Source organism: Gadus macrocephalus, chromosome 15, assembly GCF_031168955.1.
Source record: "Gadus macrocephalus chromosome 15, ASM3116895v1".
NCBI lineage: Eukaryota > Metazoa > Chordata > Actinopteri > Gadiformes > Gadidae > Gadus > Gadus macrocephalus.
In genome coordinates, this window is record NC_082396.1 from 9,420,818 (window position 1) to 9,442,320 (window position 21,503).

A 21,503-nucleotide genomic window follows, 5' to 3' on the forward strand; every position below is an offset into this window, starting at 1 on the left:
AAGGATGGGTGATGACCGAAAGGACGAGATTGCGGGTACAAGCCGCCGAAATGGGTTTTCTCAGGAGGGTGGCTGATGTCTCCCTTAGAGATAGGGTGAGATCTTCAGCCATCTGTGAGGAACTCGGATGAGAGCCGCTGCTCCTCTGCTTAGAAAGGATTCAGTTGAGGTGTTTCAGGCTTCTGAAAGGATGCCCACTGGGCGCCTCCCTAGGGAGCTGTTCCAGGCACGTCCAGTGGAGAGGAGGCCCCGGGGATGACCCAGAACTAGTTGGAGGAGTCTGGTGCCCCCTGCTAGAGCTGCTACCCCTACGACCCGACCCCAGATAAGTGGCTTTGAAGATGAGGATGAGGAACGTTTTAACTCACTGAACCATCTCAACCTGACCATTACTGAAAACACCTTAACCATGACCAACACCCTAAACTCAACAATCTCTGACCCAATTCCAAACCTTAATGAACTCTAGCCTAATACTTTAACTTAACCATCTCTAACCCGAAGAAAAAGTTGGTGGGAACTTGAAGTGGGTGTGTCCTGTAGTAGAGTGTAACTGCAGGTCAACCCAATCTCACACCAAAATGTGTTTCCCCATTTTGTATAAAGCATATATTCAGAATCGTTTCCAATCTTGTTAAGGAATTTACATTTTTCCTGGGTTGTCGTGGTTTATACAGCCACACGTGAAACACGCAGGCTGTAACAGGCTGGAACACGCAAACACGGACGCACGGGGGGACGTTTATATGATGCGCTTTTAGTAGTTCATCTTCGGAACATTACAGTTTCCCCACGGCTGACTAACGTCCTTAACATCCACCGTTGCATAATGAGTGTAGTGGAAGTGCACTATAGTTTAGTAATTGGTGCATACTACTCCTGGATATACCTTAACTACTCCTGTATAAACCTTAGTGTACTGCTCCTGGATAGACCTTTGTGTACTACTCCTGCACTGCAGGAATAACATGGGTGGCACAGCGAAGTGGGCGTTTCGTGTGATGGGCGTATCGGGTGGTGGGAGTGGCGAGTGACGTTTCAATGTACCCGCAGAAAGAAAGAAGCCATTGGCCACCAGTGCTCTTCGCCCTTCGACTATTGCTCATGACGTATTTTTCAGGCGCCTGAGCACTGCGCGAACTTTGAAGATGGAGGATGGATCCTATTGCACTTTAGTCAGTCTGTATAATTCCGTATCTTCGAATAACCTTGAAACATAGTCTCGATATATACGTAGGATTCTACATCGATGGAGTATGGAAAAGACAGGGTGGTGGCGTTGGTAGACATGGATTGCTTCTACGTGGCAGTTGAGCAAAGAATCAACCCAGCTTTGAAGAACACACCCTGTGTGGTAGCGCAATACAAAACGTGGAAGGGAGGCGGGTGAGTCCCTACACAGTTTCTAAAACTTCATAACAAAAGCCTAACGTTACATAGTTGGACTATCCACCAGTCGAAGTGCTATTAACCAGCAGAGCAAGTCCAGGGCAGCCACAGAGGCATTCAAGATAGTCAAGACCAGGCGCGTCGTTAGCAATTGAAAACATCCGGGGCTTTAGCCCGGGGGGAGCACCGTCCTGACTCCTGCGTGCTACGGTATCTTAATTAATTAATTAATTAATTAATTAATTAATTAATGTATCGATTAATGAATTAAGGGCGCCCCCAACACATAGGTCGCCTATGCCGAGCGCCAGGGCAAAAATAAGACATTAGAATAGCCTATATAGCCTGCGTGCACCTACCCGATGTCAAGAACCCATCGCTGCTCCGACGGACCTTTCTCCCCCAGCCAGGCAACGGCAAGTAAGTAGTGGTCTGCTTTTATGTTTCATTTTTAAGTTATTACTTATTTTCAGTGTAGGTTTAATGTTACAGATAAAAACATGCTTTATATTTAGTCAGCATTTCAGAGTTCTAATGTTTTCCCGGAATATGCATTCCTAAACTGTTCACGTCAAGTTCTCTTTAAGATCGCATGAGATGATATGTGCTATCGCGCGACCTGTAACCAGGAAGTAAACACTCGCTTGCATGAAATGATATGCGCTATCGCGCGACGTGTAACCAGGATGTAGATTTAAATAATGAAAAAATAATCTGTTTCTGTTACTTGCTTATGCTGTATGCAAGTTGTTTAAGAAGCTTATCTCCATATAAATCTGAGCTGTACATGAATCTGTTAATGAAGTCTCATTTCGACTCCTTCCTCCACTTCACTATTCATGTTCTGTTGCTTGCAGTTAACTACAGCCGCCCTTCCTGGGTAACGCCACCACCAATCCCTGGTCATCCATTGAAGCCATCTCTCTCACTCTGTACAGTCACACTGTTGCCGCTTCATTCTCATTGTCTCACAATCTCATTATTATGGCTGCTTTGGATGCTTTAAAAAATAAACATTTTTCTCTTAGGTAAAATCAAACCAGTGGGATGTTAGATTGAAAACCTCCAAAGCAATGTATTAAAAATTGAAAGACAGTCCTATGTGAAGTTTCTTTTTAGGGGATTTTCAAAATGAGGTACCAGAATGGATTGTCAACCCACTGTTTCTCAACCCTCTCTGATTATTACTATGAGTAGTAGTATTGCATGCATACAGTACTCACATCAGCGTCACAGTAAGCCTATAGAGGCTGCAACCATTTGCTTCTCAAAAGATTGTAGTGTTTTAGAATGAACAACCACTAGAGAGACAAGACAAGACTAATTTTGATTGACAAGTTGGCTAGATTTATATATGTATTTATATTTTTTTATTTATAAGAATGAAAGAAATTGTGTAATTAAAGAATAAAACAATGATTGATGTATTTTTGTTTGAATAACATCTTGCTCACGCGGCCAGTGCCAGCGCCGGCATTGCAAGGGGAGGGATATTACGTACATTTGCAGAAGGCGGGATAAGTGCGGCCGCTGTCACTCAGGTTTGTTTTGGTTTGACGCAGACAGCATGGAGGCAGAACAGACCGCAGAAGTCAACGCGATCGTCTTCAATGTTGCTGCAACGATGCAGCATATATTCAGAAGAGCAGCCAGTACTTACGTGTATGAAAGCAGCTATATATATATATATATATATATATATATATATATATATATATATATATATATATATATATATATATATATATATATATATATATATATATATATATATATATATATATATATATATATATATATATATATATATGTACATTATTATTATTTATTTTTTACGGCAGAGATCCGGGGCTGATCCCAAAAGATCCGGGGCTATAGCCCCGAATGCCCAGGTCTAACGACGCGCCTGGTCAAGACTATTATCTTTCTGCATAGCCAGGGCAAATCCAGAATCAGACAACAAAAAAGCCAGTTAGTCAGACATTCGGCTTCGTTATGGAGTCATAACTCCAAATGGTTTACCAGAAAAATAAATACTAGTTTTAGTGGCATACTGTCAGTTGGTTTTTGGTCTAGGATGTGATAGATTCGCCATCATTTGTAAGAAGATGATTGTTTGTATGTTGTTATGAGTGATTTTCAAAACCCTTTGAAACGACATGTCACACTGTCATGTACATATGCATGAGTCACCATGGTTTTGATGGTATTTGTATAGCATTATAGCGGTGAGTTACGAGGCAAGGGCGTGCGGTGTCACTCGCAACATGTGGGCGGACGATGCAAAGAAACTGTGCCCAGACCTCCGTGTGGCACGAGTCCGAGAGGCCCACGGCAAGGCCGATCTCACGCAGTGAGTATTGTTGTGTTCATCAATTATTATTGTTCAATCTGGAGGTCAGTCAAACAACTAACCAACCAAACACCGATCGTGTTTCAGTTACAGGGAGGCAAGTGTGGAGGTGATCGAAGTGATGTCGCGCTTTGCAGTCATCGAGAGAGCGAGTATTGACGAGGCGTACATGGATCTTACTGATGCGGTTCAACTCCGGCTGAAGAACATGACGGCGGGCGAGCGGATGGATCCAGACCTACTGCGGAATACCTTCATCCAGGGGTTCCCACTTGCTCAGGCTTCCCCTGAGCAAGGAGTTTCTTCAGAGTCCCTGGACAAAGGTAAGACATGGGTAACTAATTTACTCTAACTTTAAGAATACATGTAACACCACAGACATTACTTATTATTACAACTGTTTATTAGGTTGCTCAGCTAAATTACCATATTGAGGCTGTGTAAAGCGTTTGGCACTTCCATATAAGGCCTGGAGTATAGACACAGCGAAGGACAGTAGGCTGCTCTTACTCCAGATGTTATGCTTTCAGTGGTTGCCTGTCTTTGTAACCATCATAATTCTTGGTAACTGTCAGTAGCCTCTATATGTCCTTTACTATTTAGCCTACGTTTAAGTCATTTAGCAGAGGCTTTGGTTCAGCTGGGAGTCCAACACCCTCACCACGCGACCATCCTGCCGATTATACTATTGTATGTCACACTTTACAATTGTTATGATTTGACTCAACTCATTGAAGCCCCAGCCTCCGTCCTTACCGGCGTTTTGTGGTCCCCAGAGGAGCAGCGGTCCAGGGGCCTACAACAGTGGCTGGAGACCGTCCCCCCAGCCCCGTCGGAGGGCCGTGGCTCTGCAGAGCTCCAGCTAGCCGTGGGGGCCGCCATCGTGGAGGAGATGAGGGCGGCCGTGGAGCAGCACACCGGCTTCCGCTGCTCGGCGGGAGTATCCCACAATAAGGTGGGAGGCCGCGCTGGTTATTGAAACTGCCAAGATTCAACGAAGATTATAGCAACTGTTTGTAGATGCATAGGAGACCCATTTGGTCGATTGTTTTATCTGAAGTGAGGTCTAGGACAATAACGTAACGCAGCGTTACTGGTAATTGCATGTTAGTTTTTCTTCATGTTTTTTTAATTTACTATCCCACCTTTCCAGATTCTGGCCAAATTGTCCTGTGCCTTCAATAAGCCCAACCGACAAACGGTGCTGCCCATGGACTCTGTGGAAGAGCTGTTCAGCTCTCTACCTGTAAGTAAGATGTGAGTATACAGTTGAACCCAGGGTTGAAAGCAGATATATTTGAAATAAGCTTAAGGTTTAAGGCTTACGCCACCTAGTTAGGGTTGGGAAACAAGGCAGACCTGAATGTTTAATCCTGGACAATGTAACATTTGTTCTGCAGCTGTTTACTTAATTGTATCTGAACGATTTTCTCTATTTTAGGTGGCAATCCTGATTTAATGACAGTTAATTCATTAGCTATCGCCAGTCAGGTAACATAGAGGTGAATGAGCCAACTGACGTGGTATGTGCTATGTGTTTTTGCCCATGCAGTCGCAATCTGGGAGGGAAGCTGGGGGTGTCCATCACAGAGACTCTCGGTGTGGAGAACATTGGAGAGCTCACCCAGTTCTCCAAGGCTCAGCTGGGACAGCACTTTGGAGACAAAACGGGGTAAGACCCGGGAAATGTACAGTACTTGCAAGCGCAAGCTCGAAAACAACTCACCGGCTGACACCGCACATGCTCACTTGATGCCGACTTTGTTGGTTGAACCTCTGTTTAACACCAATTGTTGTCCTTGTCTCTGCAGTCAGTGGCTCTATGACTTGTCACGGGGGGTTGATTTTGAACCAGTGAAACCCAGGCAGCTCCCAAAGTCGATTGGCTGCAGCAAAAACTTTGCTGGAAATTCTTCGCTTGGGACGATTGAGCAGGTTAGAAAAATATGTATTTTTATTCATTATTAAAAAATGTAGTAAAATAAATAACATGACAAGGGTTTGACATCAGAACTTAATTGAACATGTTTTTGTTATGATCAATTAGGACAAATGAGTGACCGATTTAACCCCCTGTGTAGGTGAAACACTGGCTGCACCAGCTGGCCCTGGAGTTGGAGGAGAGGTTGACCAAGGACCGAGACATGGTGGGTGTAAACAAACTGCTTTCTTCTGGCTGTAGATCGGGACGGGATATTTGTTGGGCTGATAAGTATTAAGGGCCGTGGTTTTGGGTTTTAACCCCAATGTCTGCAGTCTACTCTTAGGAATCCTTGTTTAAGAGGGTGATCCGTATCTGCTCCTTAATGATGTATCGGAAGAAATGAAAGTGTCTGCCAAATGACCATAGTCCTCAATCCAGTGTTTGGTTACGTTGTTATTATCTATCGTTTTTTTTTGCTGTGTTCTGGCAGAACGGGCGGGTTGCCAGGCAGTTGACGGTGGGCGTCCGACAGCTCGGAGACAAAAAGCCCGGCAGCTTCTCCCGCTGCTGCCCGCTGGTCCGCTACGACGTCGCCAAGATATCCGGCGACAGCTTCGCCATCATCAAGAGCCTCAACGCAGCGGGCCACCACCAGGCAGCATGGTAGGCTGGATCTGACCAATGACGTTGATCGTTTAGCACTTTGTTTAGGAGTCGTTTTATAATTTATACTTATGCATTGTGTCGAATAATTGTATTGTAGTGGGCAGGATAGTTGTAGTGGCTAGGGTGTTCGGCTCCTAGCCTAAAGGTACTGGGTTCGATCCCCAATGTCAAGCCCACCTGTAGGCATTCTAAGAGCAGGACGCCCAAACTAAACCCCTGAGCTGTGGACATTTAGCGTTAAATCAGTTTGGATAAGAAGCATGCTTGAGTGCTGGTAATGCGTCGAGCAATACAGATAATCTATTACATGTAAGTAAGTGAAACGTTGTTATGGGTTTTTATTTTCCAGGAGTCCAGCTCTCACCCTGCTCCACATTTCCGCCAGCAAGTTCAGCGACGCCCCCTTAGCTGGAGGAGGGATAGCCGGCTTCCTGTCTAGTGATGTCACTTCCTCCCAGGCCCTTTTCCCTGCCAGCGTTTCCCAAGGGGGGCTCGTGTCCTCCAGGCTGCCAAGCAGGAGCAGCAGCGGTGGCGGTACTCCCAGCAAACCCACCATGATCCAGTCTCTGTTCCAAAGAGCTGCTGAGAAGCAGAGGACTAAAGAGGAAGAGGAGGAGGAGGAGGAAGGAGAAGAAGGGAAGGATGAAGAAGATGGAGATCAGGAATGTTCTGCGGTTTTACTCCCTCCACCCGCTTCTCGTTCGGTGGCTCCCTCCAGCGATCAGTCGGAGACAGCGGCTCTAGCTCCAAGCTCCTCCACAACACTTCCCTCCTCTCACGCCTCACCAGCGAAGGGCTCCGACGGTGGCATCTCGTCTTTCTTTCAAAGGAAAAGCATCGAGAGACGGTTACAAACGGCAGGCACGTCGAGCAAGGGCCAACGTGTTACAACCGGCCCGATAGAGATCGTCGGGGCGGTTGCCTCAGCCCTTCAGCCAGAGCAGAACTCACAACCTCCCGCTCGCCCTCCTAAGGGTCAAGAGTCGAGCGTAGTGCTGGGTTCAGACGATGGACCTCCCCCTTCTCCCGGGGACCCTGGAGCCGGCCCGGACGACGAGGACCTGGTGGCCTGCGAGCACTGTGGCCACCGGGTGCTGGCCTGGGATATGCCCGAGCACAGTGACTACCACTTTGCTCTGGACCTCCAGAAGTCCTTCGCCTCTCCCTCCTCCACCACCACCACCACCACCCCCACGGCTAGCTCCTCTCTGTCCGCTGCCTCTCCGCCACCCACCGCAACGGGAGCTTCCGCAACGAACCAGGCGACCCGGGGGAAGTCGAAGTCCAGAGGACAGTCTGGACCCCAGTCGAAAAGACCCCGACCCCAAGGGGGGCCCTTGGATTCTTTCTTTAAGAAGAACTGAGGATGCGTTGTTGTGGGCCACGCTCCCCAAGCGAATAGGGGTTATGGGTTTCCATGAAGAAGGACTTGACTTTCTATCATAGTTTTTAGTCTTTAGGCCTATCTTGAATGTCTACATACTAAAATTAAACGCACTATTTGATACGACAACTAGACTGCGATATTAAACTTTTTTGGATATTTATATATTTTTGTATGGAGTCTCGAGTAAAGAAAATGGTGTACAAATAAAACAAGCATATTGTCAACCTTATCTTTTGTTTTGATTGATGCCTGTGTTTAGATGTATTGTACACCATCAAGCATAAGGAATATATACTTATATTTACAATCATTAGTGAGTTTTCAAATGTTTAGACGACTTGGTGTTGTCAGGGAAATCTAGCAGCGGCCCTGAGCTAATCTGAAAGGGTCAGAGCAGTGCAGCTTTAGGTGATGAGCCTTGTCAAAGACCCGCACGCACTACATTGATCAAGTATAGTAAACAACTGCCAATGTTCGTGTTCATACTTCATAACAGCTAAAGGGTTTGAACCAATGTTGACTTTTCTTGGTCATTAGGTTGGGACACGTTTCCATGCTTTCAAGGTGTGGTAAACATGTTAACCGTTGCCTTAAGGATAGTTAAGTTATTATTAAGGAGCAACTTGTTTGTTTTTGTTAATGCTTTCTACACTCAGATTAGGAGGATTCAAATCATGAGTTGAAACCATTCAACCTAATTATCTAAATGTGTCAATCATCTCAAACTATATCAAGTAATACATTACTTTTATTTATGTACATCACAATATACAGTCTGGATTTGTACATAAACTTATATCATACTTCACCCGAATGATTAAAACGTTACAATCAGTCTGAACTTGAGGTTGCAAAAAAAGTGACAATCTGTGTTTGTAAAGGTTTAAAAGTATCGTGTTCTAATAAATCTTGTAAAAGTTAAAACCCCACTACAAATCTATAAAATGACTATTATTTTCCATACCGAAACAAAAAATGTAACACCTGATATGGTTTTCTAACTCCTTTTACAAACAGCTGATCATGTATTTTTGGTTGATACACATTTCTCATAATGATGACCACAAACTGCATAGCAGAGATGGAACCGAACACCTGGCATTAGTTTTTGCCATTCCCTCCCTTAATATATTTTCATTTTCATTTCATTTTATAAATGAATCCGAGAGCGAACACTCTTCATTCAATCACCAAAAAACTTTCAATAATATATAAAGACAGCTGGCAAGGCTCACAAAAGCCTAGAACAAAACAATGAAACTTTTCCTCTAATTGCCTAATTGCTAGATTTTGAACAAGGACCTTTTCAAAGAGTAGCACCGGACACAAGTTTTCCCTGTTAAACCTTTTTGGAGTTCAACAGCAGGTTGCTGAATAGAAGGCTGAAACAGTAGATCCATTACTAGGCACTGTGCTCAAACAGATCCTACTTAATAGCCGCAGTAACTTTCAGGGGGGGGGGGGGGGGGGGGATCCTCAAACAAAAACATATAATATTGCCACCTCAAAGGGCGGCTCTACATAGATAACGCATACTCAAAGAAGACGAATTATTGCGTTTCTTTGGGAGAAACATCCTTTTTTTTTTTTTTTTTTCTTTAAACCCTTCCAACTAACAAATATCTTTGTTGTTTTGTTAAGAGTGGAATGCAGTACATAGCCAGTTACGTTTTTCCTGAGCAACTAATGCACTTCTGAGATTGGCAGTAGCTTTAGGTGTTATTAGTGAGTCACACAAAACGTAATTCCGTCAAAATCTGTAATGCCCACAAAAACGTGGCCGACCTCTGAAACTTGAAACGTAACCCCAGTGTACGGTCCTGGGATTCACACCATCTCCATAAAGTGCAGTTTCCAATCAATGAAACTCACTTCGACAAAGTCAACACACTTGTAAAACAGCTACGTCTGGTCGGACCACCTGATCAACATTCTCCATTCATGGTGCAAATGTTAGACGACACATTTTTTGTTTCATAAACACGTTTCTCTTCAGTGAGAACTAAACCAAAAAGGTATTGTAGCTTCAGAAGAAGAAATGAAATGCGTCATTTCGAGATAGGCACTGTGTTGGTAAAATAGATGAGAGATGCAAGATGATACCCTGGCGTCATGACAACAACATCAACAATAACAACAGGGATGGTGGTGGCTCCTCTCTCACTCATCTTAACAAACTCTAGCTGCTTAACGCGAGTACAGGTCCGGCACCACTGGCCTTGAGTTTGTAAACAGGCGTGTGCCGAAAAGGTTTATGAACAGATCTCTCAGTGCCGTATTGAACACTATTGTTTCAGTGCAAGTGGTTCTGGTTTGTGCATCTTTATACTTTGAAGGCAGCACTGCATCCGTTGTTGTGGGTTGAATGCCGGTGGCTTCAGTTGGTAACATTTCAACCAGGTGGGAGTAACAATTACAGAGCTTTGGTAGCAGTTCTTTCTGGTGTACCTCGCAGGGGACATGCTCTTCTTACACAATGTCCGGAGTTGCCACAGCCTTAACAAACAAGTCATAGGTACCTTTAAAATATGTTTGTGTAAGACAGAAGGAGAGGAGTTTGGTGGTCGTAAGGCTTTGAAAAAGGTACACACAAGAGGGACAAACCCAAACAACGAACAGGCGAAGCAAAAGGTCTTCTGTTTTCTGTTTGCAGAAATAGCCTGAGAGATTCCGCATCGGAGGAGAAAGCGAGATAAGGACACGGGGGAGACAAGCTGGGGAACAAAGAACCTGGTTCCAGAAGGACGGCATGGTTGTGGTTCTTTAGAGCGGAGGGTCTTTGCCGGTGGGGGGCCCTAGGCCTCGTCGTCCTCGCTGTGGGAGGGCGGGGTGGGGTGGTAGTGGGAGGCCGGCTGCAGCTTGGTGACGTGGCCGATGCCCTTGGTCACGCCCTCGCGGAACAGCAGCTTGGCCCCCACCTTCAGGTACTCCGGGTGCTTGATGAACTTGAAGCGCACCACCGCCTTCTCGCCCGTCCGCAGCTCCTCCTGTGACCCGGGGGAAGCAAGCACAAACAATGGGTTCAGACGGAGAGGAGGGGAAACGCCGGGAAAGCTGGTGTCTTTTTGTGTGATTCATAGAACTGCAAAGTAATCCACAGGATCATTTGATTCATTAAGCCGTTTGGCAACAGTATCTAGTTCAGGTATTCTCAGCAGAGGCCGGCTGCAAGGCAGGGGAACCGCCCTCGAACCCTGAGACGGGGGGGGGGGGGGGGGAGGAGTTATGACGGGTGGGTCGTCGGGAGGAGGTGCTGACCTTTCCGTGCACGGCCACGACGGTGGCGGTCTGCCTCACGTTGCCCACGTGCACCGTGACCTGGAAGCCCTTGTGGAAGGTTTTGGCGTGGAACAGCAGCACGATCTCAGCCTCAAACTGCCAGCAGATGGTGGGGTCCATCTCTGGGCTGACCATCACCATGCCCTGGGGGGGGGGGGGACCACACACACGGACAGACGCTCAGTCAAGCACACAGGATCTCATTGACTCTATTCATTAGGATGAAGAATCTAATTATTTCAAAACAGACATGAGGGAAGATGGAGAGGCCCATTTGTATTGGGATGATTATTTACATCAAATCATTCTTTTCAAAATTGGATTCTGTTCTCTCACACACACACACACACACACACACACACACAACCTTTTCGTGAACCCAAACAGACCCACAAAGAACAAACGGCATAAGTCAGTAAGAGAGACACAGACACTCTCTGGAGCACGACGACGACGACGAACACACACACACACACACACACACACACACACACACACACACACACACACACACACACACACACACACACACACACACACACACACACACACACACACACACACACACACACACACACACACACACACACTCACTCTCCCCCTCTCCACCTAGAGAAGCTCAACCCAGACCACCCCATCCCAGCGGCGCCGTACCTTGCGCAGTAAGGCGCGGTCGAAGCCGCCCAGGGCCAGCGTGGCGGCCTGGCCGGCCCTCAGCACCCTGCAGCCAGAGCGGTTCCTCTGGATGCTCTCCACCGTCAGCTTGTGGAACTGGCCCGAGTCCGTGGGCCCTACCACCAGCTGCTCCCCCTCACGGCAGATACCACTAAACAGAGGAGGGGGGGGGGGATAGAGGAGACCAAGGTTACAGCTAAGACATGGGGGGAGGGGGGGGGGGGCATAGATAAATGTGGTTGATGAAAGGTAGGAGAGCAGCCCTCCAGCGCTCTGACCTGTAGAGAGTTCCCCCGACCACCGTCCCCACCTCGGGCACCGTGTAGATCTCATCCACCTGGGACGGATCAGAGGTCAGGTTAGTACTCCACGAGGCACATAACCGGGTGTACGCTCCCTCCATGTCGAATCAAACCTTTCACATTATGGCCTCATCCATTGCCGTCTTCTCGTAGTGTGTGTATTCGTGTGTGTGCGTGTGCGTGTGTGTGTGTGTGTGTGTGTGCGCGTCGCACCTGGAACTCTGTGAGCTGCTGCATGAGCTCCTCCTGCTCCTTGCTGTTGCTGAGGGGAGGGAGGATGTTGAAGAAGACCTTGAGGTGCTCCAAACTCTCCCCCGAGACGTTGGACAGGGTGAAGATGGGAGTGATGCTGGGGAGGAGAGCCACACGCACGTCAACACACTGCCGCCTGTTGAAATGTGTGTCTTCATACTGTGGTAGTATTGCATGGAAACTGAATAATGCGTGTCTTTGTACTGTTTACTGTGTAATACATATGTTTTATAACACTGTACAACGCGGTCTCCCTACTGTATAATATGTTTTATAACACTGTACAACACGGTCTCCATACCGTATACTTTATAATGTTTATAACGCTGTACAACGCGGTCTCCATACTGTATACTTTATAATGTTTTATAACACTGTACAACGCGGTCTCCATACTGTATACTTTATAATGTTTTATAACACTGTACAACGCGCGCGGTCTCCATACTGTATACTGTATAATATGTTTCATAACACTGTACAACGCGGTCTCCATACTTGGGCGTCTGGGCGAACTGCTGGGCGGCGGCGACGGCGTCGTCGGGGCCGCCCACCACCAGGGGCACCTTGTTGCAGCCGGGCTGCTTCAGCACACGCTCCAGCTGGCGCACGGTGCGCTCCACCGTGGCCCGCGTGCACAGGTCCACCTTGGTCACCACGATGAAGATGGGCACCTTCAGCGCCATGGCCAGGCCCAGGTGCTCCCGGGTGGTGCCCACTGCAGGAGGAGGAGGAGGAGGAGGAGGAGGAGGAGGAGGAGGAGTTCAAAACGCAATTCAGGAATGTTCAGGAAGGACTTTTTAAACTAGCTGTTAGCAGAGGAGCCCTTGGTGTATGTGTGGGTGTGCATGTGTATGTGTTTGTGCACATTCATCGTTCGCACGCTCGCTCGCTCGCTCGCTCGCACTCACGCACACGCACACACACACACTTTCTGCAAGTCATGAGCAAGTCATTCGGCAACTGTTAGATTAGAATCGAGAGCAAACCTGATAGAGCAACATTTAACGATGTACTGCAACATTTAGAAAATAACTAGAATAAAACCCTGTATATATTTAGTAGAGCTATGAAGGATACCACCAGGTAAAGAATCACAGCAGCCGCAATTTTAACAATGAGAGAAGAAGTAAACAGTCATCTCGAGAGACAGGACCGACTTCAGGTGAAGAGGTTGCCTGTGATGACAGGGAGACAACAAAGCGCCGATCTCAATGTGCCAGTGAACACAGGTCACAAGGGTAAGGAAACAGCATAGACTCAAGGGACAGGCCAAATCAACCATGACTCATCCTGATTTCACGAGGGAATGTTGTTTCTTGAGAACGCTGCCCTGACCTCTACCTGCTGCTTAATAGATATGCATCCAAACAAATTCAGTGCAAGTTGCTTTGGATAAAGGCAACTTGCATCAATGAATAGCAAATGTCTACCCACTGCAAAAACAAAAAATCAAGCTAAGATAAACAGCCTCGGGGGGATGATCGGTGATATGTGGGACCAGGTGGGATTCAGGTCAAAGCAGCGGTGGGATTCAACATGTGGCCATGTTTCCCAGTAATAGAGCACGGTGTTGGTGTGTGATGGAAAAACAGCAGAGCGGGCCTATGCTTTGCACTTTATATAGAACTCAGCCATCCGTGTCTCTCAAGGGTGAGAGACGGGACACCTAAACACCCTTGTACATGCTGACAAGAGACTCGAGATACAGTGACCTTCTCTCCCTCCCACCTGCGTCAGCTGACTAGGAGACTGTTTGCGCAGACACCAGCACGACCAGCTGGCCTAAGGCTGCATGCCATTGGCCATATTCCAGACAGGTTCTTCCTGTCTAATGTCCCGACCCTAACCTTTGCTTTTTATATGGAAACTTGAGCATTAGGATGAATATAACTTTTTACAATCAAAATAATTTTTTCAATTTGTATGATTTGTATCTTGGCCTACGTTGTGAATGAGATTAAAGTCTCTGCTAAAACTTAAATGATAAATGGGGTGTGGGATGAATTTAGCAGGTAATTCCCCTGTTGTACTGTCTCTGCGTCCCAACGAAGTATGCTTTACGCAGATAGGTTCCACTGTTTCATCATTGAAACCACAGCTCTTGGGTTGCGGCCACTGTGTCTGTGTGCCTGCATGTGTCTGTGTGTGCAAGCGTGCGTGCGCTTGTGTACTTTAGGATGGTTCTCATACTTGACCCAGTAATCTTGCACAACTTTTTGTTGCATAATACAGTATATATGACTTCACATTTAGATTATAAACTATGATTATGGCTCGGAAAAGCGGAAGTATATATACGAGAACGTACACGGACTCGGTGCACAAATAAACAGTATTGTCAAAGAATATGTAGAATTTTCGATGTTAGGAACCTAAAAGATGGAAAAGAGTGTTGACCTAGGTCATTTAGACTAGCTATTAAGTTATTTAAAGGGCACCACATGTGTAGATCGCATAGCGCTGGTGTAAAATGTCACTTGCGCTATTCTGGCTGCATGCTGCATGGAGCGTGCTTGATTGGATTGTGTTAATTTCTCTGCACATGAATGACAGCCATCTCATCAACACATTGTTGGTTTTCCCTAGTGTTGTGTATGTTTCTGGGTCTTTGTTGGCTCAGCCCTCCAGGCCATTTGAGCAGGGGACAAACAACACCCAAGTCTACCCCTGGGCACTTTGTTGCATTGTGTGACATAGCACAGTGACTGTAGTGGTTGCACTTGGAAAGACTGTTACTCTGCATGTGTAGAACAAATATGGCTGCAGAAGTGGCTGCACCTCTGAATAAATAACCGTCAAACCTTTTATCTTAACATCATAAGTAAATAATAAGCATTGGAGGCACCTGAGGCATATCAACATGACAGAGGGAGTAGCCATATTGTATTTTAAAGGAGGATCAGTATGAATATGTCCATGTCATAACATAACAGAGTGTAGGATAGAAAATTCTGATACACATTCATACTGACACAAGTGTCCAACATTCAGTAATTTAGCAGACGGTTTCTGCAGCAGAAATAACTACGTCTTTACAAAATGCCATATGAATGATTTATAAACCACAACAACAAGTAAGTAAACAACCGAAACGCAAGTCATTTCGGAATTGGGTCAGGGGTGGGGTAGGGACCAGGGACGGGGGGGGTGTTGTTTGCGTCAAGTCAGCCCCACTAGAAGGTTTCAGGTTCCTCAAACGAGGACAGATTGACCAGGAGACCGTAGTGTGTTACAACATTGTACGTGGCTAAGGTTCGAGTTATTTATAGGGAGTGTTGGGGGGTGCCGGGTGGGTGGTGATTGGGGGAGGGAGGGCTGGGAAAAGGAGCCGATGGAAAAAGTATGTGACAAAGAATCCTTTCATTCTTGTTTAGTTAGTTGTTGGTATAGTACTTTCAGATTTGTGACGGGGCAGATAAGAGCAGCTTGGAGATACAGCATGCACTGGCATAGAGGGGAAGGGTTGTCAGGTGTGACCAACAAAAGCAGACTTTATACCGCATGCGTTGGGTGTGGGCAGGCCGATGCTTCATCAAGCCGAATTCTCTGCTTGATATTGAAATTATGCTCCAATCCCTCCCGGAAAGTTCTAGATTCGATCCCCAAGTTCCCCACTGCTGACCTATAGTCAACCTTCAGCAGGATGGCCTAGGGCCTACCAGCTACTTAATGAAGTGTATCCTATTTCACCGTGGATGAAGGTGTAAACTTGTGAGTTGTAACTAGCAGCAACGGTAAACATAAATCGTTGAGCCAAACCAAACCTACCAATACCGGTGTTTGCACTGACGACCAACATGGCAAAGTCAGGGCAGTAGGTGGTGAGGCCGAAGATGGTGGTCTTCAGGTACTTGTGGTGTCCCGCCAGGTCGATGAAGGTGATCATCTTAGAGGCGCTCTCACAGATCTGCTCCGCTGTCCGCGACTCGCTGTAGTTCACCACCTGGCGGCACCAGGGAAGGACAAACGGGTTACGGCCATCTTTCAAAAGGATTCATTGTCACGCGAGCACCTCGGTTAGATTATGCAGTCAAATTTATTAGGACCCCGAGATCACCTGAGCCTCATTTGACAGCTGATTCCCGAGATATATATAAGGAAGAGCATTAGTCTAAGGCCGTGTTCACATCCAGCGGTTTTTTTAAATCTGCCAGCTCTTGTTTTACATTATATTCCTATGGAGCAGAGCGCTTCTGGAAAAAGTCACGGCCGTTTTTTTAAACGCCTATCCCAGCGTTTTTTTCTACCATACGGAGCGTTGAAAAAAGTTCAACTTTCAGGAAGAAAGCGGCTGACGTCAGGCGTCTTTTGGGCAACTGACCAATAACAAGCGGAACATAGACACTTCGTCACGAAGGAAACTCTCAACTATCAAAACAAGAAACAATGGCAGACAAATCACTCTGGAAAGTGCCGTCGGAGCGATTAATAGTTGTAATTACAGAACATGTTGAGATCTACGACATGTCTAATGGGCTCTAGCATGGATACGTTGTAGGGTCTAGAATGGGTTTGTTGCAAGGCGATAGAAAAAACGCTCTCGGCGCTTTTAGGAAAAAAAAACGCTGCCAGCTTTTCTTTTTGTTGAAAAAACGGTCGGCTCAACTTTTCCCCATTACAAAAAACGCTAGATGTGAACACGGCCTTAGTCTTCAGGCAAACTAATAAAAACCTCTTTGTTGAGCAGGTGCACGTAGAAGGCTATATTCACATGAGAACTGATTAACAGTATCTATCTATGCACTCGATTTGAAGGAGGGAAAACACATGCAAATGCATTGCCAGGTGGTAGACAGGATGCCAGGTGACCGACAATGGAGTCCTTCAGAAAAATATACTAGATGACCTTGGTCGACACTGGCTTTCCGCCACAACAGCTGGGACATTTCCTTGTCATTTTTCCCCAATACATGTCTCATTCAGTTTGAGAACTGTGGTCTGGTTTTAGCCTCTCAACTGTTGTGTACTTACCATCCGATATGCAACATTGGAGGGAAACTCACATTTTGTGACATGGACCCCTACAAACTCTACAAACCACCACCGCTTCTTCATCTTTATACCTCTAAAAGATTTCCCATGGCTGTGCGCTGATTAAACATTGAACATGACTGGAAGAGTCCTCACCTCCCCTTTGCTGTTGAAGCCAAGGATCTCAAAGCTGATGCTGGAGGTGCGACCGGTCTGGATCTCGTGGAGGTGTCTGAAGAGGTTGAGCCTGGCTCTCCCCCGTCCATTGTCCAGCTCCCCTTGCGTCAAGACCCCCAACAGGGTGGACTTCCCCGAGTCCACGTTTCCCAAGACGGCGACACGCAGGTCCAGGAACTAAAGAGCGGACCAGAGGCACTTTATGAATCCCAGGTGTGGGGATATCACAGTCAGCAGAACACGTGAGACAATCCCATGGAATAGATACTTGGAGAAATAGATAAATACTTTACTTATCCTAAAGGAAATTCAAGTTTATCAGTACCAGAAAACAAGACAAAAGAAAAAAAAGACAAGATAAAATGCTGAGGATGCAAAATTGTATTTGGAAAAAGCTATGCTACACAATATAAGGCAAAGCACATGCTTGAAACTGAGAGACGATCTGGTGAAACGCAAGAAGGCTGGTGACTTGAGTTTCAGACCACTGACCTGCTGGTCATCTGGGACCTTGCGGATGAGCACCTCTGCGATCTTACGAGGATCGTCAGAGTCGTAGTCCACCTCACACTCTCTGAGCACAGTGATGTCTGCTCCGACTCTGTGAACATTATTTTATCATTTCTTTAAAACTTCACGCTTTATGGTCACTTGGAATTTGTGTCCATTTAATCCAATGTTGATTGACTGCTTGGGATTAAGGCCTCTATTAAATGACTACATGTTAACAGTTTTATTTTGGATAGAAGCGTCGGCTAAATGAATGGGTAATTGCAATGTAAACAGATAGATTTCTTAGTCTTACTTCTCAGCCATCCTGTGGAGGGTTTCGAGCGAAGTCCTCATGTCCTCCTCCGACAGGCCCACCAGCATGCCGTTGTCCTCCACGCCGATCTGGTAGACCGCCTCGCCACGGCCCTCCTGCAGCCGCCATTTCATCTGCGTGGCGAGGTGCTCAAAGCGGTACTGCGTAGGGTTTATCAGCTTCAACTGGACACAGACACAAAGAAGAAGCCTTCCTTAATCGAAGCCTTCCTTAATTGTGTGTGTGTGTGTGTGTGTGTGTGTGTGTGTGTGTGTGTGTGTGTGTGTGTGTGTGTGTGTGTGTGTGTGTGTGTGTGTGTGTGTGTGTGTGTGTGTGTGTGTGTGTGTGTGTGTGTGGGGGGGGGGGGGGGGGGGGGGGGAACCTCTGAGCAAGTTGCTCCTATCTGCATACCCTTATCTGATAGAAAATGTTGAAACACTGTGTTGCATTTCTGCTAAATGAAATATGTGGTAAGAAAGACAAGACAGTGTTGGTTTATCTGACAGGGGAAGGAAGTGCCCTTTCTACAAATGTTCTTGCCAATCAATAGTGGGGTTGGATTTCCTGAAAGGAGCACTTAAACAGTCGGCCTGCACTACCAAACATAAAATATCAACAACAAACATGTTCTCTACATGAAGTAGGCATGAGAGATTGAAACCATAAAACATTTAGAAAAGTAGAAACATTTGACAGTGCATATAGTAGAATATATTTGGGGAATGGCTCTTCATTAAAAATACCGTGGAACTATTGAACCTGTTCCTAAATCCATCTAGTTCTTTAATAATTTATTTTGGTTCATTTAGTTCAGGCCAGTGCTTTTGCTTACCTTGTACTCTATATTTCCTTCTTCTGCCTGGGAGAGAAACAAAACACACAATTGACTTGATAAAAGATAGAGTCGCAATCACACAACAGCTAACACTTTTGCTTCTATAGGCTTTCAACGTATTGTTTGCTCCCCCCCAGCCCTACAAAAACAATGTGTACAATTGAAAAGGAAAAATGTCTCTGCATCACTATAATTTTTAGGATTTCTTTATCAGAAACAGGTAGGAGAGACAAGCTGAGACATATTTAGACCAATGACCGACTTGTGTGGGTGAAACACAACACTTCTAACAATATTATTCATAAGAAGCTCTTCTTCCTCACTTCAACAAAGCCCAAATTTGTAAACAGAGCAATTTGTCTTAACGATGTAACGTTAGCAGTGCGGACAATGTCTATAATAAACACACCGTGGTTATCGATGTTATTCTCCGTAGCGCTACTCTTGATTACGTGTCACTGATTTGCCGGCAGAGTAACTTGCTGAACGGCTGAACGAGAGACTCTGAATGAAAGATAAACATGCCACCGACCGATCACCATGTCACTGTAAAACAGTGACCATTCATTCTGTCGTACTGACTTTGGACAAATTCAACTACTCAGATGAATCAACAGTGTTAGCTCTGACATGCTAGCAGCTGTTGGACCAGGGTCCCCTTACCTCTGGAGGGAGATACGGGGGGTAGTGACTCGGTTTCGAGTGTCGTGTCGTCCGAGCCTTGGCTCTCTTGTTGTTCTTCGCACCGCTGGCCTTTTTAGAAAGCGCCCCGAAGCCGTTTAGTGGATTAAACCCAACTTCTTGAGACCCCGACCCGTTCTGTCCAGAGCCTGGAGCAAAAAGCTCTGATATCCGCGTCTCCATTTCTTTGGGACTTTCGCTAGCCACTATTCGGGTTAATCTTTCCTAAAAAGATTAAAGGGTACGTTTGCAGAAGTATATACAGGCATATATATTCATATTCCTTCTCCCGAACAGAAAACAAAGCTCATACCCCCCCAACTCTAACATCACAATAACAACACTGCAGGGGGCGGGGTTTTGAGTTGACTATGCACTGACGTCACATTTAAAACGAAGGGTGCGTTCTATTTCCTTACCGTGTGCGGCCTGGAGGGCGGGGAATGCATTTATTTTAGATGAGGCTCAAACTCCGTTCGTTTTGGTGGATCCGTTGGACAAAACCATACGTTTATTTGTGTTATAGGGTTTGCGTCAGCCGATTGTGAAAATTGTAGTGTATTAAAATTGTGTGAAATTAATGGTGCAAAAAGTTTAAACAATCTACATCGATGTAAACGAGTCAACCGATACAATTTTAATTTAATTGTTTTGATACTAAGAAAGCGTTATCTTCAATATTTGACTATTAATACAACAGCAGCAATATACCTATATAGTTCACTCATCTCCTGACAAATTATCTTTGATAAGTTATGCATGTGTCTTATTTCTTTCCCCCATTTATTAATAAAAAAAAAGTTGTCCAAAGCAATAAACCTTAAGATATGAACTGTTGTATAGTGCCACTGACTGCAATTTAATTGTTTTAAAAGAGGCTACCGGGAAAAACACAAGGTGTCGGCCTCGTCCACACTAAGCCGAAATATAGTAATTTTTTGCTAATAAAAAAAAATTCTGGAGGATAATAAAAACAATATCAAAGGAATATGGAATCTTTTAAACAGTATTATAAGAAAGAACTCTGCTTCTGACAAGTATCCGCAGTTCTTTATTGATAAGGACAAAAAGAACTATAACATGGAAGAAGTAGCTAACAGTTTTAATAAATTCTTTGTCAATGTGGGGCCGGATTTGGCAGAAAAAATTCCGGATCCAGGGACAACTGGTGAAATGATGGAGAAACTGGTAGATAGAAATCCCAGTTCTATGTTCTTAAAGGCAGTGGACGATGCTGAAATTTTGGACATTGTAAACAACTGCAAAAACAAAAGATCCACTGATTTTCAAGACATGGATATGGCTCTAGTCAAACTGGTAATACCGGCAATTGTAAAACCGCTGACTCATATATTCAATTTATCATTTCAAACCAGGATATTTCCGGATGGAATGAAGACTGCTAAGGTTATACCATTATACAAAGCTGGGAGCAAACACAACTTCACAAATTACAGATCTGTCTCTTTACTTCCGCAATTCTCCAAGATTCTAGAAAAACTCTTCAACTCCAGGTTAGAATCTTTTTTAGAAAAGCATCAACTACTTTCTGACAGTCAATATGGATTCAGATCAAATAGATCAACATCATCAGCAATAATAGAATCAATAGAAGAAATCACAATGGCTATAGACAAGAAACAACAGGCAATTGGAGTGTTTATCGATTTAAAAAAAGCATTAGACACAATCAACCATGACATTTTAATTTGCAAACTGGAAAAGTACGGAGTAAGAGGAGTTGTTCTAGATTGGATTAAAAATTATCTTAACGGGAGAAAACAGTTTGTGAAGTTGGGTGATG

General features: G+C 45.4%; 2 protein-coding genes across 2 annotated transcripts; one reads left to right on the forward strand and one right to left on the reverse strand.

Annotated features, from left to right (window-relative positions):
* Positions 1 to 682: 682 nt before the first annotated feature.
* On the forward strand, positions 683 to 7,948 carry polh (polymerase (DNA directed), eta). Its single transcript, XM_060073280.1, has 10 exons — positions 683 to 1,386; positions 3,608 to 3,742; positions 3,830 to 4,065; positions 4,519 to 4,697; positions 4,896 to 4,999; positions 5,295 to 5,414; positions 5,554 to 5,677; positions 5,824 to 5,889; positions 6,157 to 6,329; positions 6,682 to 7,948. Exons 1-10 carry the CDS (start codon positions 1,250 to 1,252, stop codon positions 7,694 to 7,696), a joined length of 2,289 nt encoding a protein of 762 aa, XP_059929263.1. The 5' UTR covers positions 683 to 1,249; the 3' UTR covers positions 7,697 to 7,948.
* Positions 7,949 to 8,449: 501 nt separating this feature from the next.
* Positions 8,450 to 20,074, reverse strand: gtpbp2a (GTP binding protein 2a). Its single transcript, XM_060073281.1, has 12 exons — positions 19,682 to 20,074; positions 19,016 to 19,042; positions 18,184 to 18,368; positions 17,871 to 17,979; positions 17,358 to 17,555; positions 15,999 to 16,173; positions 12,726 to 12,945; positions 12,189 to 12,324; positions 11,952 to 12,010; positions 11,653 to 11,824; positions 10,978 to 11,142; positions 8,450 to 10,706 (listed from the first exon to the last, which is right to left on the reverse strand). Exons 1-12 carry the CDS (start codon positions 19,880 to 19,882, stop codon positions 10,515 to 10,517), a joined length of 1,839 nt encoding a protein of 612 aa, XP_059929264.1. The 5' UTR covers positions 19,883 to 20,074; the 3' UTR covers positions 8,450 to 10,514.
* Between the last annotated feature and the right edge of the window lie 1,429 nt (positions 20,075 to 21,503).